General features: G+C 30.9%; 1 protein-coding gene across 1 annotated transcript; it reads left to right on the top strand.

Moving 5' to 3' along the window:
- The first annotated feature begins 272 nt into the window (after positions 1 to 272).
- On the top strand, positions 273 to 14,778 carry LOC123718768 (E3 ubiquitin-protein ligase UHRF1-like). The gene is made up of 16 exons (XM_045675547.1): positions 273 to 532; positions 886 to 1,048; positions 1,567 to 1,852; positions 2,048 to 2,188; positions 2,640 to 2,842; positions 3,041 to 3,141; positions 3,660 to 3,858; positions 5,688 to 5,776; positions 7,056 to 7,140; positions 8,021 to 8,147; positions 8,369 to 8,518; positions 8,994 to 9,132; positions 10,638 to 10,896; positions 11,883 to 12,055; positions 13,251 to 13,349; positions 13,623 to 14,778. Exons 1-16 carry the CDS (start codon positions 383 to 385, stop codon positions 13,770 to 13,772), a joined length of 2,514 nt encoding a protein of 837 aa, XP_045531503.1. The 5' UTR covers positions 273 to 382; the 3' UTR covers positions 13,773 to 14,778.
- Positions 14,779 to 15,231: the final 453 nt, after the last annotated feature.

The raw sequence follows: 15,231 nt of genomic DNA, 5'->3' as shown, positions 1-15,231 counted from the left end.
TTTATTTCCATTCTACGCAATTAACATAGTGTTAACGTGTTTAGTTTCTTTGCTATTTCAAACATCCTAAAAATATATAAATAATTTATTAATAATTTAAACTCTTAATATTTGTTTTACTGTTATATCCTAAAAAATATATCTTTATACCAATTATTAACACTTAAAAGAGTATAGATCATACATAAACGATAAAAAAATAGACATGCAATTTTGACATCGATACTGTTGCTTAGTAGATAATGCATTGAGACTCATACTTTTATTACACCTTTCTTCGGAGTTAAACTGTAGAACTGAATTTTAGGAGGCCATATTTGTTTACGTTTTGTCATTTGTGCCAATTTAAAAAAACGGGCACAATTCACAATTCCTTGATAAAATGCATGTCAGAGTAAGATTTTTTGGAAAACCTGACACAATTGTTGTTGTAGAATCTAAACTAACGAAGATAGAGCAGTTTCGACGTATCATAAAAGAAAAGTTTGGTGTTGAACCCAAATTTCAACGTTTATTCTATGGAGGGAAAGTGGTGAGTGGTAACGTTTAAAACTTTTATTTAAAATTTAAATGAAATGAACGTAAAATTTAATAATTAGTGGTGCACTCTTACTAGTTTTAATTATTTGAAATGTTTTATCACAGAAATCTAGAGCTAACATAACCACAAAGGTACCAAGGCCATGGAACTATAATTAATTGAATATTCAATGTTTATTGTGGCCAACTTTGTTACACAGATTGCTTTTATCAAGAAATAGGCTATTTAAGTGCTACCAAAGTAACCAATTCTCCTGCTAAGACAGCTTAACAATTAAATGATAGCTGATAATTTGTTATGTCCATCTTGGCTTAAACACAGCTTATATTATTATATACTTTTAGCTTGACAATGGATACACATTTCATGACTATAATATCAAACTTAATGATGTTGTCCAATTGATGGTGAAATGTCCAGAAGAAAATGTCCAAAAAGAAGAAATAAAAGAGGAACTCAATAACACTGCACCCAAAGAGTCTGAAGAAAAGAAAGTTGACTACAAAGGTATTTTTAAGTCCATTTTATTATTCTAGGTACATCATACCTGAAATTCATTGTTATATAAGCCATATAAAGAATATATTATGTGCTTGATTTAATTTAAATTGAAAAGATCAAAAAAATAGTCTACATAATTAGTGTGGACACTACTGATATTGTATTGTTATGCTGATTTACAAAAGACTGAACTCCATTTTATAAATATTTTTCTTTCTTTACCTGATTCTACTATCTACTGCTACTTATATGATTTATTTATAAAATTTAAAATTAGTAGAAATATGCTATGTATCTTTTAAATATATTTTCAACTGCTATTCTTTTAGGTCCATCTTTGTATGTAGGTATGCATCTCGTCAATTCTCCTCCAACTTGACAGGCACCTTTTGCATACATTTTTATGTGATTGTAGTTGTAGTGCAGTTTTATTCCACACCTAGATTAATATGTTTTATTTATGATGAACATTTAACAGTTGGTATATTTTAATGCTTAGCTAAATGTTACTTCTCTCTTAATAGATGTTACCAGCACATTGTTTGAAGTTGGTGATTTAGTAGATGTACGAAGAGATGAGGGTGCATGGTTTGAGGCAAAAATTATAAGAATAGTGCTAGACCCTAATATTACAGACATTCCCAAAGATATATGTGTATATGATAAAAATGATGTTGAGAATCAGCCTCCAGGAAATAGTAAAAAGAAAGGAATTGAAAAGTTTTTTGACAAACAGATGAAAGATAAGTCCAAAACTAATATTATGAGGCAAGAAGAGCATTTACTATTTCAAGTACATTTTGAAGAGTTGTAAGTATTGTTGTGTTCATGTTTAGTATTTTATATATGTGGCCATATGACATGTATATCAGTTTCAATGCTTTGCTGGCAATAGAAACAAGTAGCACCAAATATGATTTCTATGTCTCAAGAAGAGTTTTGACATCATATACACATGTACTAAAATATTTATAACTCTCCTAATATGTGTAAAAAATATTTTAGTGAGGATGATTCAGATCAGTTTTGTAAGTTAAAAGAAATTAGGCCAAGAGCACGAGATAGCATTGATATTAAAGATGTGAAACCTGGATGGATGGTTATGATCAACCACAACATTAACAAGTCATCAGAAAAAGGCTTTTGGTAATATTTTTTAAATACATTTATATTTTCTTTCTTTGTCTATGAATCTTATACTTAGCATTATATCAAAATAGTGAAATAATAAAAGAAATAAAAAATGTACTGCTTTTATAGGGTGATTACCTGCCTCTATCGCATTATGTTTAAATTTGAACAAGCACATTAAAGAAAGAAAAGTTATTGGATTTTACATATGTGATATTGTTTGATTTAGATCATATTTGTTTGTATATTGTCTACAAATTTCTTGAAAACTATTCCAACTGTAACAAACAGTCCAATAAAAAATTTATAAAATTGATTTAGTAGTTTTTGAACCTGGCTATCCACACATTTCTGGAAGGTACATGTATCATAGGAAGTATAAAAAGTAAATTATGTTTTATATTTGAGATTGGTTAAGATTTCAAATTTTTTTATGTCATTTTTTATAAATAATAATACTTTCCAGGTATGATTTTAAAGTGGAGGAAGTAAAGAAAGTTAGAAGAGGTTATGAACTAGTGGGAACATTATATCTTGGTCAAGATGCGATACCTCAAAATGACACTAGAGTCCCCATTCATGATAAAATATTTGCAATAGAAGAAATTGTTCCAATAGCAAAACGATCTGAGGAGTACAAAAAGTTGATTTCTAACCCTCCTGAGCCAAGTTAGTAACATTTAATTGAAAAATCATAGTCTTTACAAATTTTAGATATTTCATTAAACGAGTAAATATCAGTTAAATATTAATAAAAGGTTTTTTAAACATTTTAAAGGCTTTTAAAGTTATGTTAACCAACTTCAAAAAGTGAAGATCAAATTGATGTCTTAGTATTGTCTTATAATAATTGATTTATGAATTTAGGATCGAAACCTTTAAGGTGTACAGCGTGTCGTGATGATGAGGATATAAATTGTAAGGAATGTGGCTGTTACATCTGTTATGGAAAGGAATCACCTGATGAGGTACTTTAGATATGTGGTTAAAACTATATGTTGATGGGTCTTGAAAGGCATGGTACACACTTGCGAGCTTCTAACTGTGTGTCCATGTTTGGTATTACTTAACACCTTACTTAGCCTCATTTAAGAGAAAAAAGTAGATTTTTGGTTTGAAGTAATAGTCACAATATTGTAGTCTGGCTTCAACCACCAACACTGCTTATTAAAATAATAAATTTTGATAAAATTGGTTTGATTAACTAATTAGTAAATAGTGTTTTTTAATATTTTTTACAATCTGTTGCCGTCAGTTATATTGAAATTATTGTTTGGTGAAAACAATTGGAAAATTCAGCACTAACTAGTAATAAACTCAAAGATTTTATAGGAGTTTAATGTCAAACCTGCCGCTATACTAAAGTTTTTTATACAAAATAGTGTAATTAATTAGTTAGTTTAATCGAATTTGTACACATGATTTTATTTGATATTTTTACAAGGCACTAAGAATATTTACAATTCCTTCGCGTATGATTTTCTAGATTATTCTCTGCGACGAGTGTAACTATGGTTTCCATATGAAGTGCTTGGATCCACCTCTAAAGGAACTGCCCGAAGAAGACTGGTATTGCCCTTCTTGCAAGAGGGATACAAACGAAGTGGTTGCTCCAGGCGCCGCAAAGCAAATCAAAAAGAATACCAAAAGTAACAGAGATTGGGGCAGAGGCATGGCATGCGTTGGTAAGTTTTTTAGAATGTAAACAAAATTTTGTTAAAAAATCACAAAACATTAAGAACCACGCATTCCACGTTGCGACGAACCACGTTGTATTTTTATATATCGGAATCATTGATTAAGATTAAACTTTAACAGTTTTTAAAGCGTCGGCAACGCACTTGCGAGCCTTCTGGCTGTGTGGTATATAGGCAGCGGTATCACTTAACATCGTGAGCCTCTTGCTTGCTTGTCCCCGCTTGATAATGTCCGCTATGGTTAAAAAAAACAGCTTCAACTATAATGAAGCAAGTTCTAATTCCAACAATCAATGCTCTGTATAAAGAAAGATATAATTTATGCTTTTTCATGATAGTTTTTAAAAATTCTTTCAAAAAAGTCGAAGTGTTACGCATTCTTAATAAAATGAAAATCAATAGCTGGTTTTGTAATCATAACCTATAAACTTAAAATAGGTAATTGAATTACAATGAATTTGCTCGAAGTTAAAGATTACTGGTCCAGGTCACGTCTACATTATTTGTTTCTATCCATCATCAGCTGCTGCAGCGGTTTTGCGTAGGACTACTTTGATAAAGGCGAATTCCATTAATGCTTTAGCGATAATATTTGCATATAATGCATCAACTATTTTAGTGTACGCTCTGCGATGAATGTATGTTGATAATGAATAAATAAAGTAAAACAAAGATCTTAAATCTCAATCATTATTATTAAATTTAAATTAAAAAGTGACTAAAAAATTAATCCTCAAAGTCAAGTCAAAAACTACTAAAGAGTTGTAAGGAAATTTTCACGAGTAAATGCCTTCTCCAGACCACTCCATTTTTCTCAATTGGTGACGGAAAGTATTTTTAGATATAAAAATTATCTACGGGAATCACAATGCATTTGATAGAAGCCGTTTTTGTAAACTTAGTTATTCAAAATATACTCTCATCCCTGAGGTTGTACGTTCGGTCCCCGGCTATGCACCAATGGACTTTTTATGTGCTCATTTAACATCCGCTCGAACGGTGAAGGAAAACATCGTGAGGACCGGCTTGCCTTAGACCCAAAAAGTAGACGGCGGGCGTAAGGCTACCGAAGGAAACAGATACAGAAATTTGAGGCCCAGACCTAAAAAGGTTTTAGCGCCATTGATTTTTTTAAGTTAATCAAAATGGACATCCAGTTTTATATTAAAAATATTTTATTATTCCTGTCGGTTGTAGTTGTACAATTGCGACAGCATTTCTATTTCCCGTGTGTATTATATATAATAACATAAATCTATATTTATATTTTTTTGCTTTGCGTGGAATTTTTAATAAGATATTGCTAGGGATATTGGGCAGACACATTATCTACGTTTCTTAATTCAGCTTAGTCTTCTCTGCCTGCCAATTTGATAAATTTTTTTCACCGTTACTTGCAATCAGGACCTCTGAGCATTGTAAACTTGAGTTTTAAAAAAGGGATAATTTAGTAAGCCTTGCTTTGCAAACTTTATCTTCATAATACTTACTTCCGATTTAAATGTTATTTACTATTTCGCTGGCGACACCAAGTCTTGGCTCAGTATAGCTTTATTTAGCATGTGTTTTACTTAATAAATTATTAACTAGAGCTCACTTGCGACTGCTGTTAATTGAAATAATGATAACGGCGAATTAAAAAAAAACAGATTATTTTTGAAGCCTCACTAGGCTTCTCGCAGGAACTGATTTGAATCGAAAACTTAACTATGACATACGTAAAATTATAGTAATTGTGTTGCTTTATCGTGATTGACATGACGCACAATTTTGTATCGATAATTTTATCACTTCATACATAATTAAATATTTTACAGGCAAAACAAGAACCTGTGCTATGCCTGCTAATCACTTTGGTCCGATTCCTGGTATCGAAGTCGGAATGTGTTGGAGATTTAGGATTCAGGTTTGTTTATGATTTAAATATGTATGTTGTGATTACTTTAAGTTTTATGTTCCTCTCTGGCGGTAGTTTTGATATGCGTTCCCTAGATCATATAATTCTTGAAACTCCTACTCATAAATTGAATTCCATCACTCCTTCTTTACTGTGCAAAGTATCCTGCTATGGAATTCCTTACGAATTTATATAAAACAAGCTCAGTCTATAAATTTATTAAAAAATCTTCTTTTTCTTCTTCTACCTCCTAATTAGCTACTTCTATATATTAATTGTGACTCACTTAACCCTGGGATTAGCTTGTACATTTTTGTTTATACATATTATTATTGGTATCTATATATTATGTATATTTTTTTTTATTATTTTCTTTTTCTTTAGAAATTACTTTATTTTTGTGATAGTTCTGCACTTCTGTACTTTACGCTCTGAAGGTGTTTCTTTTTTATTATTGTTCCCATATAGGGTTGCCTGGAAGAAATCGCATGTTAGCGATAAGACCGACCGTTGTCTAATTTAACTGAAGTGTGAATAAATAAATTGCGAGAGTAAAAAGCACTTTACAGTTGGTTAACGATACCTGATTTTTATTTAGAATAATGTTAGATAAAACTTAGCCTGATGACGGGTTACCCAATCTGACATCCGGAGGAGCTCTTGTCAAACTTAGGTTTCTGTTGTTTTTAAGAAAATAATACATATTTTATATATATGTGTATCATCAGACCATAAATATTAATTTGTAGCACTTTAACTAATCAAGCGTATTCATGATAATCGTAGTAATATCATGGGAGACCTTCAAACCGTTATCATAAGTATCCGATTTCTGTCATTAATATTACATTTAAATTTTTATTAGGGTTGCCTGGAAGATATTGATTTTGAATATTGTGCAATAAAGTGTGGATGAAAGAAAACAAATAATAATTTGTGTTTTTATAAACATTAAATGTGTTAACACTCAAAATAAATACAAAATGTAGATGTTTTTAAAACATAAAACCGAAATAATTGAAACCAAGACACATATCCGATTTCAAGGTCCTGTCAACTGAATTAACCATTTATTACGAAAGCATTTTTTATGAAATTGGCACTGTTCTATAAGTTTAATTGTAGCGATATGAAACAAGAATGATGTCGATATGATTTTTAGTTTTAAGAAATTTGTACACTTTCAAAATGTAGCACCACACACAAATATATATTTCAACAATATATCCATGGCAATGTATGGCATGGATATTAACCTCCTTTTATTAAAAAAAAACTTGTTTTCTAGCTTTCAGAGTCTGGGGTACATCGACCACCAGTTTCCGGTATACATGGTCGCGATGTTGAAGGCGCTTACAGTATTGTTCTTGGAGGTAATATTATTTTATTTACATTGAATCCAAAAATATTTTAACTTAACTTTAAACGATGTAAAACTATTGTATTAAAATGAAAGGACACTTACAGGCCCACGAGTGAAACAAAAATGGAAAAAGCAATAAAACGCATTAGATAAGCTAAATTATTTATTCAATTAGTCTTGTATGTAGATAATAAAAAGGTAGGCTAAGTAAAAAAATCATATTAAGACGAAATTTGGTGTGGCAGTTAATATTATATATATTTCAGTATATCTGGTCACAAGAAAATATCTTTATAATAGAAGTAGGGCTATATGAAATAACTAACTTTTGTGTAATATTAATAAACGATTGCATCTTAGATGAAATGAAATTTGGTTGTCAAATTTGCCACGGGTACTTAATCTGGGATATTATTCCATTAGTACTGTTATAAAAATTATTTAGCACATATTATACAGCCTATTAAAAAGGAACTAATATTAGATTTATACAAATAAATTTTGAAAGAAAACACTTTTTTATCGGATCGAAGCTATGTATTATTATAAACTAATTATAAGTTTTACATAATTTTAAAACTTTCCGACGTTTCGCGTGCTGAATTATAAGTTCATAATAATACATTGCTTCAATCCGGTAAAAAAAGTGTTTTCTTATAATGTGTCAAAGCTATATTAGGAAAAGATATTACTAATAAATGTTTCAATAAAAAGTATATCTATAGAATTATTCGAATTATTTGAATCAATATTAAATTTAAAACTTTTATTTATTATTAGGTTTCATGTTATCAGTTCGAGCCAACAAAATATCAAACTCAATTAGATTGATATATGTCTCAAAACTGAAAAATAAACTGGGCTCAACATAATTTATGTACCAATTTTAGGTGGATATGAGGACGATTATGACAACGGATATGAATTCACATACACTGGAAGCGGTGGAAGAGATTTGTCAGGCAATAAACGGACTGCAGAACAATCGTGTGATCAAACACTTACCAGGGAGAATAAGTAAGTTTTATTTTTATTATTTAAAGTAAATTTAATTAATATATTTTTTAAAGATTATATATACGTAAGCAGATTCATCGCAATTTATACAATCTTACACTTATAAAATTATTGAATAATTTTGAATTTTTACCTGTTATATAATATTTAATAAATTAATAAATAGACCATTACATAATGAACGGTTAACATCGTAATTTTTTATATATTAATTTGTATAGGGCGCTGGCACGTAACTGTGCTGTGAAAGTGATAAGCGAAAGCGGAGGTGACGCTGGTGAAGACTGGAAGCAAGGCAAGCCTGTCCGTGTTGTCAGGTCCTACAAGATGATGAAACATTTTCCCAAATATGCGCCAAAGGAAGGCATACGGTAAAACTTTGCTGTGTATTGGATATAAAAGTCTATAATTACAAGTGCCAATACACTTGTATTGGCACTTGTAATTAGACTTAGGCGCTAACTATAGACTAGGCGCCTTTAAGAGACATTTAACGAGCTTTATGACTGACAATAAATTACAGATTTGTGTGTAATTTGTTAAATTATTTGTTAATATAGTCAGTTGTTAATTTTCTATTATATACTATATAGTTCATTTCTATATAGTTTAGACTACCTAAAGTAAGTCATTCTTTTTTGTTAAAAGGGATATTTAATAAAATTCCAGAGGCTCTTTTATCTCTGCGTATTAATAAATTTAAGAAATGTATTAAAGAAAAGCTTACTACAAAGTTAACGATTATCTAGTTGATTAAAGGGCCTGGGCGATATTTGTTTTAAAATAAGTGTTGTTTGATGATTTGATATTTTAAAAGAGTACCGAGAGTTTATGTGTATGTTTCAGTTATGACGGAATTTACAAGGTTGTCAAATATTACCCGGAAAAAGGACTTTCGGGGTATCAGGTGTGGAAATATTTACTACGTAGAGACGACCCTAATCCCGCCCCTTGGGAAGCTGACGCAAATCAATATCCTATTATCGTAAGTATTTCAAATTCAGGGACTTGGATTCCTTAAAAAAGTGTATAAAATTTTAAAAGACGGCGACGCGGTCGCAATCCTACATCAGATACCTCCTACCTGTTTGCCTTGTGTCCTATAAAAAATGGTTAAATCCTATTTTTGAATGAGAGAAGATTGAAAAAAAAACATCACTTTTATGCATTTCAATTTGACTATATTTAAGTTAATTTGACTTTAAAGATATATTTGGTGTCACATTAAAATCTTGAATGGTTACGCTGTGCTGAATTCGACAAATTAATCAATATATTTTTTTAGGTTCCAATGTATGGAACTACCTATTGATTCCTGAACGCATCCTTTCCATGTATCTCTATTTAGCTCTTCCAGCACAATTTAGCTGCACTTTTCGTTCTTTTAGATATATCTATTAGCTTTCTCAAGTTAAAGTTAAAGCTAGTTTAGCCAGTTGAACGCGTATCATTGACAGAAAGCACTGTCAAAGGCTTCTTCTATGTCCAAAGCAATTATCGTTATCAGTTTCTTCTTAGTAAATTTGTCTCGTATATAACCAATAAGGTCAAAGACTCCCTTCTGTGCTCTTTTGTGGCATAAATCCGTTTTGACGGTGACGGTGGGGTATATGTATCACATGCCATTTTAATCAATTAATTAAAAGTTTTTTCCCATCACGGGCAATTATCACGAGTTTTTATCAGTAAGGTTAAGTAAGGCAACCTTAGCAATATCCTACCGAGGCCCTTGCCAATAAGTCCCATCTTTTCCTCGTAAGGCACTCAGAGTGAAAGCTCTCTGTTATACAGGTTCGCACGTTTACAGTTAATACAGGATGGGATCCTACCATCCATATATTCCGGGCAATCGAGCCTTTTCTGAGGCCTACTAAAGTGTGAATAGCTTCTTCTGCTGTAGATAATTGCCTACCTTGTCAGTATCCTAAGTACTTTGAACACTGTATAAGGGGTGATTGATTCTTAACATTAACCCTTTGCTAGTCTATATGGATTTTACCTTCAGTATTAGTATTCGACATTAAGTATTAGACATATTTAATGGAAGCAGCTGGATGAGGCCTACAGAAGACGCTGATTACCAAACCGAGGCGTATGATTTATTACATTAAGCTAGTTTATGTAACTTTAATAAATGTATTAACATTTATTTATTTTGTATTATACTGGGTATCAGCAATTCAGGGAACAAGTTATATAAAAATTGTTTTTTTTTATTTCATTTTTTTTCAAATTCAATCATCATTCATATTGGTACACTTATGTGTACACTCAGGAACGTTTATATTAAGTAAAAATGCAAGATCGTAAGGAATAAATTTAGTATTAGTGTTCAAATCAAGGGCGTGGACTGGGCAAGAAACTCCGTCATACTTTTTAACCGTCATTTTTTATAGCAAGAAACTGCATCAACTCTAACATTATTTGATGTATATCTGAAACTCGGATGGCAGAAATTTTAAGTCGGTTTTAATTTTCTTATTCTTACAGTATCCAGATGGTTATCTTGAAGCAGAGGCTGAGAAAAAGGCACTAAAGGAAAAATCCAAAAAGAGTAAACCCAAGAAAAGAACCAAAGAAAATGACTCGTCAGATTCTGACTCTCCTCGTCCGACTAAAAAACGTAAAGTTAAAGAAAATGTTGCAGCAAAAAGAACCTTAAAAGAAAATAATTGCCTTAAAGAAGAGGAAAGGGAAACGAAAAAACTGAGGACCTCGGAGTCAAAGAAAGGCGACAAAAGTGCTTCCGGTAAATTATATTGCTTCATAGGTATAGTCAGGTTCGAGTTTCCAGGTTACGTCTCGGGTTCGTTTACAGGTGAAAAATACGAAATTAGTTGGTTGTTTTGCCAGTTTGGACGTTGGCATACACTTAACGCGTTCCTATCAGAGAACGGATACTTTCAAGAAAACAATTGTTTTCGTGTAGCCTAGAAGTCAACGACCCAAAATTAAAAAAAAAATCATGGTACAAAACTCCTGCTTCATGGACGAGTTAGGTTTGACAGTAAACTCATGATATTATGAAGATTTGACCCGGGTCTTTGAACAATCTCCTGTTTGAATAACCATTCCGTTATTTTCAAGTAGGATTCAACGAAAGTGATCTTTTACAGTCCTATAATTTATATTTCCTATCAGAATACCGCTATTTTCTAGTTATTTTTTTTTTGTTCAGATCATATAGAACCTGTAAACAAACAGAAATGTCCCTTGCCATATTGTTTAATAATACAGAGCCTTCAAACAATGCTACTTTATGGCATCCCAAAATGCCAACATGCATATTCATTAATTAGAAATTTTTGATTATAGTTAACTTTAGAGTTATTGTTAATAATCATTATAAGTAATGAAGCGGCAGTATTAGCAGTGTTGGCCTAGTGGCTTCAGCATGCGACTCTCATCCCTGAGGTCGTAGGTTCGATCCCAGGCTGTGCACCAATGGATTTTCTTTCTATGTGCGCATAATATGAGCTCTAACCTCGAAGGAAAACATCGTGAGGAAACCGGCTTGTCTAAGACCCAAAAAGTCGACGGCTTGCGTCAGGCACAGATGGCTGATCACCTACTTGCCTATTCTATTAACAAATGATCATGAAACAGATACAGAATCTGAGGCCCAGACCTAAAAAGGTTGTAGCGCCATTGATTATGTATTATTTATTATAAGTAAAGAAGAATATTTTTGGAACAAAATTACCGGTTTTTAATACTGAAATTTTGTTTTTTCAGTGCCATCGAGCCCAAAAATACCGGACATATTCAAAAAAGCTGCCAGGAGTCCCAAAACCAAGGAAAATGCAAACGGACTAACTACTGGAGAGTTGGCTGTCATTAAATCTGATTCTTTGAATACCAAATTGTGGAGCGAATGTGTTGACATATACAAAGAACATGGAAAGAAGGTTGGGTTTTATTTACCTTAAATTTAGATGATTTTTAACTGATATAAAGGCCATTTATTACCAATGTAATGGATTTATACAAGAAAATGTATTTAATTGAATGCATTATTTTATAACAATATTTTCAAATAGGAAGTTCAGGTATTATATGAGACTTCACAACCTCAACACTGTTAAAATAGCCTAAGATATATACCAAAAATATGTCGCAAAGACCGTATAACAATTATTTATATTACATTTTGAGAATTTGATTAAAAATTTCACCGTGATAAATATGAAACGTTCGGTTTTCTTATTAATAATTTTCGATTCAATTCTTGAATCTTTTACTTATAAAACCGAATTATATTACTTCTCCTTTACTGTGCAAAGTATCCTGCTTTAGAACACCTTAATAATAATAATAATTTGTTGCAAGAATATGGTACAAAAATGTGTTAGTTAAATGCGCATATTCTGCCACACACAATGGCGCGCAAATTTGTCTTTAAATGAGTTTTACATTTTACATTATTAATCATATGAATTGGTCAATGTGTATATTATTGGTATCGTACATATATTAAACGTTATTAAATTTATCTCAACTACGGTGTCTCATGCAAATAATCATTTATTCAATAATTATTATTTGCGAGAGGAGTTCAGCTTTAAATTTATTTAAGAATCTTCTTTTTGGTTATTTTTATTCTAACTCGTAAATAGGTTACTTATATATGACTAATTAACCCTAAGATTAACTGCAAAAGTTTTATTAATATTTTTTTTTAGATTAAAGTTTAGTTTTAGTTGGTAAATTTATATAATAATAAATTTATAAAATAAAATAGTATACGTAATCTTATATTTAATTTTAAATTATTTATACACTTGTAATTAAGACTCAGTAGGTCTTTAATTTTTTCCCCATACTATTAGATATCGCTTATCAGCGATAAGGCCGCCCGTTGTCTTAAGTATTATGAATTTTTAAGTTAACAAAGTGTAAATAATTAAATAACTGTTTTAACATCCTGCGAGTAGTCCCAGTTCTCGTCCGTTGTCTGACCTTGATTTGAGAACCTTTGGACTTTCTTACTGACTGACATAAAAATAAATTAATGTTATCTTTGATTAAGTTATTTTTAATTACGTAATCGGGTGGTAGGAAATGTGCTGGACCACAGAAAATAAAATAAAAAATCTTTTACAGGAGTTTATAGAACACGTAACTCAAGTGTTTTTGTGCATCATTTGTCAAGACGTCACTGTTTCACCTGTTACCACTCCATGTCTACACAACTTTTGCATGGTAAGTTTGTATCTGCATTATATATTAAAAGCAATTAAATTAACTGGAATCGAACACATTGACGGTATATTAATCCGATATCTTAAAAACTACTCTATTTTGATATGATGGAATGTATCATTAAAAATTGTCTAACATACACTTACTTAGCTTTCGTCATATCATACAGGTCAATGATAACCTCGTTTTTCTTCGCATTTTTTTTACATTTTAAAATAATTTTTGGATACTAAAAATTAGTCATATAAAATATATATTGTTTTACTATTTTAGGCATGTTTAAAGCTGGCTTTTAAATCAACGGATTGTCAGCAGTGTCCATGCTGTAGGCACAACTTGTCCAAAATGGAACTAACTCCAAACGAAAATCTTAAAACTGCACTTCGGACTATTCTTGCCGGCTACGATGCTGGTAAGAAATAGTTGTTTTGTTCCTTGCAGTGAAGTCTCTATGCGATGCTTATATTTTTTTAAATATTTGACATTTTGAATATTATTTATTTATTGTTTATACAATTTTGACATTTATTTAAATATCTGCTCAGCGGTATGTGCGAGTTTGTAAGTGATACCCCTACGTGGCTTTGTCTCTGTAAATTTTGTTTTTGTCATTAATTAGTCGATCTATATTCGTGACAGAGACAACCCTGTAATTTTTGGTAACTTTGACAAATTATTTATTTCAGGATAATACAACATTTTTGATTTATTGCTGTTTGTATAAGAATTGTATAGAGGTTTCACTGTGTGTGTTTTTATTACGATGGTTTTGTTTGTGTTTTAATTTTTGATGGTATTATAAGTGTTAAGCATTAAGTGAAGGCGTATGAACTACCTCTACGATCTGTGCTATATTTTAAGTAGAACTTTAAGCACAGACTTTGTTTAGCTGTATTATTATTTTTTATTGATAACTTTGACGATTCTTCAGTGTGAGTTGACATAGAATTACGAAAGTTGCGAAACCTTTCAAATTCCCTTATGGATCCTTTAGGACGATATACCAGGAGTAAAATAGCATGGTTTTGGTGGCCATAAATACCATTCTTTATAGAAATTACGTCCGATCCATAGTAACAATGTTATGTCAGCCCATACAAAGACACGAACATTTTAATTGCCACTAATCGTTTGGTCAATTTTATAGATGATTGGGAAAGCACAAGTACCTACTATGAAATATTTTTTTTGTGGTTAAAAGATCTTTAATTATGGTATGACTGTTTTGTTCGAAATGTTTTAAGTTAATTAGTCATTTGCCGGGCATAATTGGTTTTCGGTTAAATGTTGAAATCGATGCATCTTTGTATCTGATTAAACGTTAAAAATTATTGATTGAATAATTGAATGATTTATTGTGATATTGATTCCGTACTTGGTGATGAATATGTATGATTTTGTTTAGATTAAGTGTTCACAATTGCTACAATATTTCACAATTATTATATTTTATTTGATAATTAGAGTGCTGTTTTTATTTACTTTACCTACGTAAATATTTATATTCCCCTATTTTCTATTCTAACAGTAACTTATTAACAGCCTTGGCTCGTACGTGTATGTAATGCAATAGGAAAATTATTAAGATCATAATATCAGATATAAATAAAACATAAAACCTTTTTATAACAAATTATAAATAATGCGAAATTAAATTTGGACAGTGCAAATATATATATATCCGTATCACGAGCAGTAGGTATTTGTGGGTATATGAAAGATAATGAATTACTTTATATTTGTGAATTTCATGGGGGTTTTTTTTAAATAGATAAACCCTCTACTCCCCTGCCATATTGTCCAGGGACTTTTTATACCACCTTTTTTCCAAAAATAAAAACAATATACATTTAATTAATCCTACTAGATCGCGAATGGCAGG

This window comes from Pieris brassicae, chromosome Z, assembly GCF_905147105.1.
Source record: "Pieris brassicae chromosome Z, ilPieBrab1.1, whole genome shotgun sequence".
Lineage (NCBI taxonomy): Eukaryota > Metazoa > Arthropoda > Insecta > Lepidoptera > Pieridae > Pieris > Pieris brassicae.
The sequence above is the reverse complement of the archived record's forward strand: the minus strand, read 5'-3'. Positions and strand labels throughout refer to the sequence as shown.

Excerpts from the sequence above, each read along its gene's own strand:
- LOC123718768 (XM_045675547.1), top strand. The coding sequence starts at position 383 with ATGCATGTCAGAGTAAGATTTTTTGGAAAACCTGACACAATTGTTGTT. Across the intron at positions 5,777-7,055 it reads GTTGGAGATTTAGGATTCAG|CTTTCAGAGTCTGGGGTACA; the intron begins GTTTGTTTATGA and ends CTTGTTTTCTAG. Across the intron at positions 8,148-8,368 it reads ACACTTACCAGGGAGAATAA|GGCGCTGGCACGTAACTGTG; the intron begins GTAAGTTTTATT and ends TAATTTGTATAG.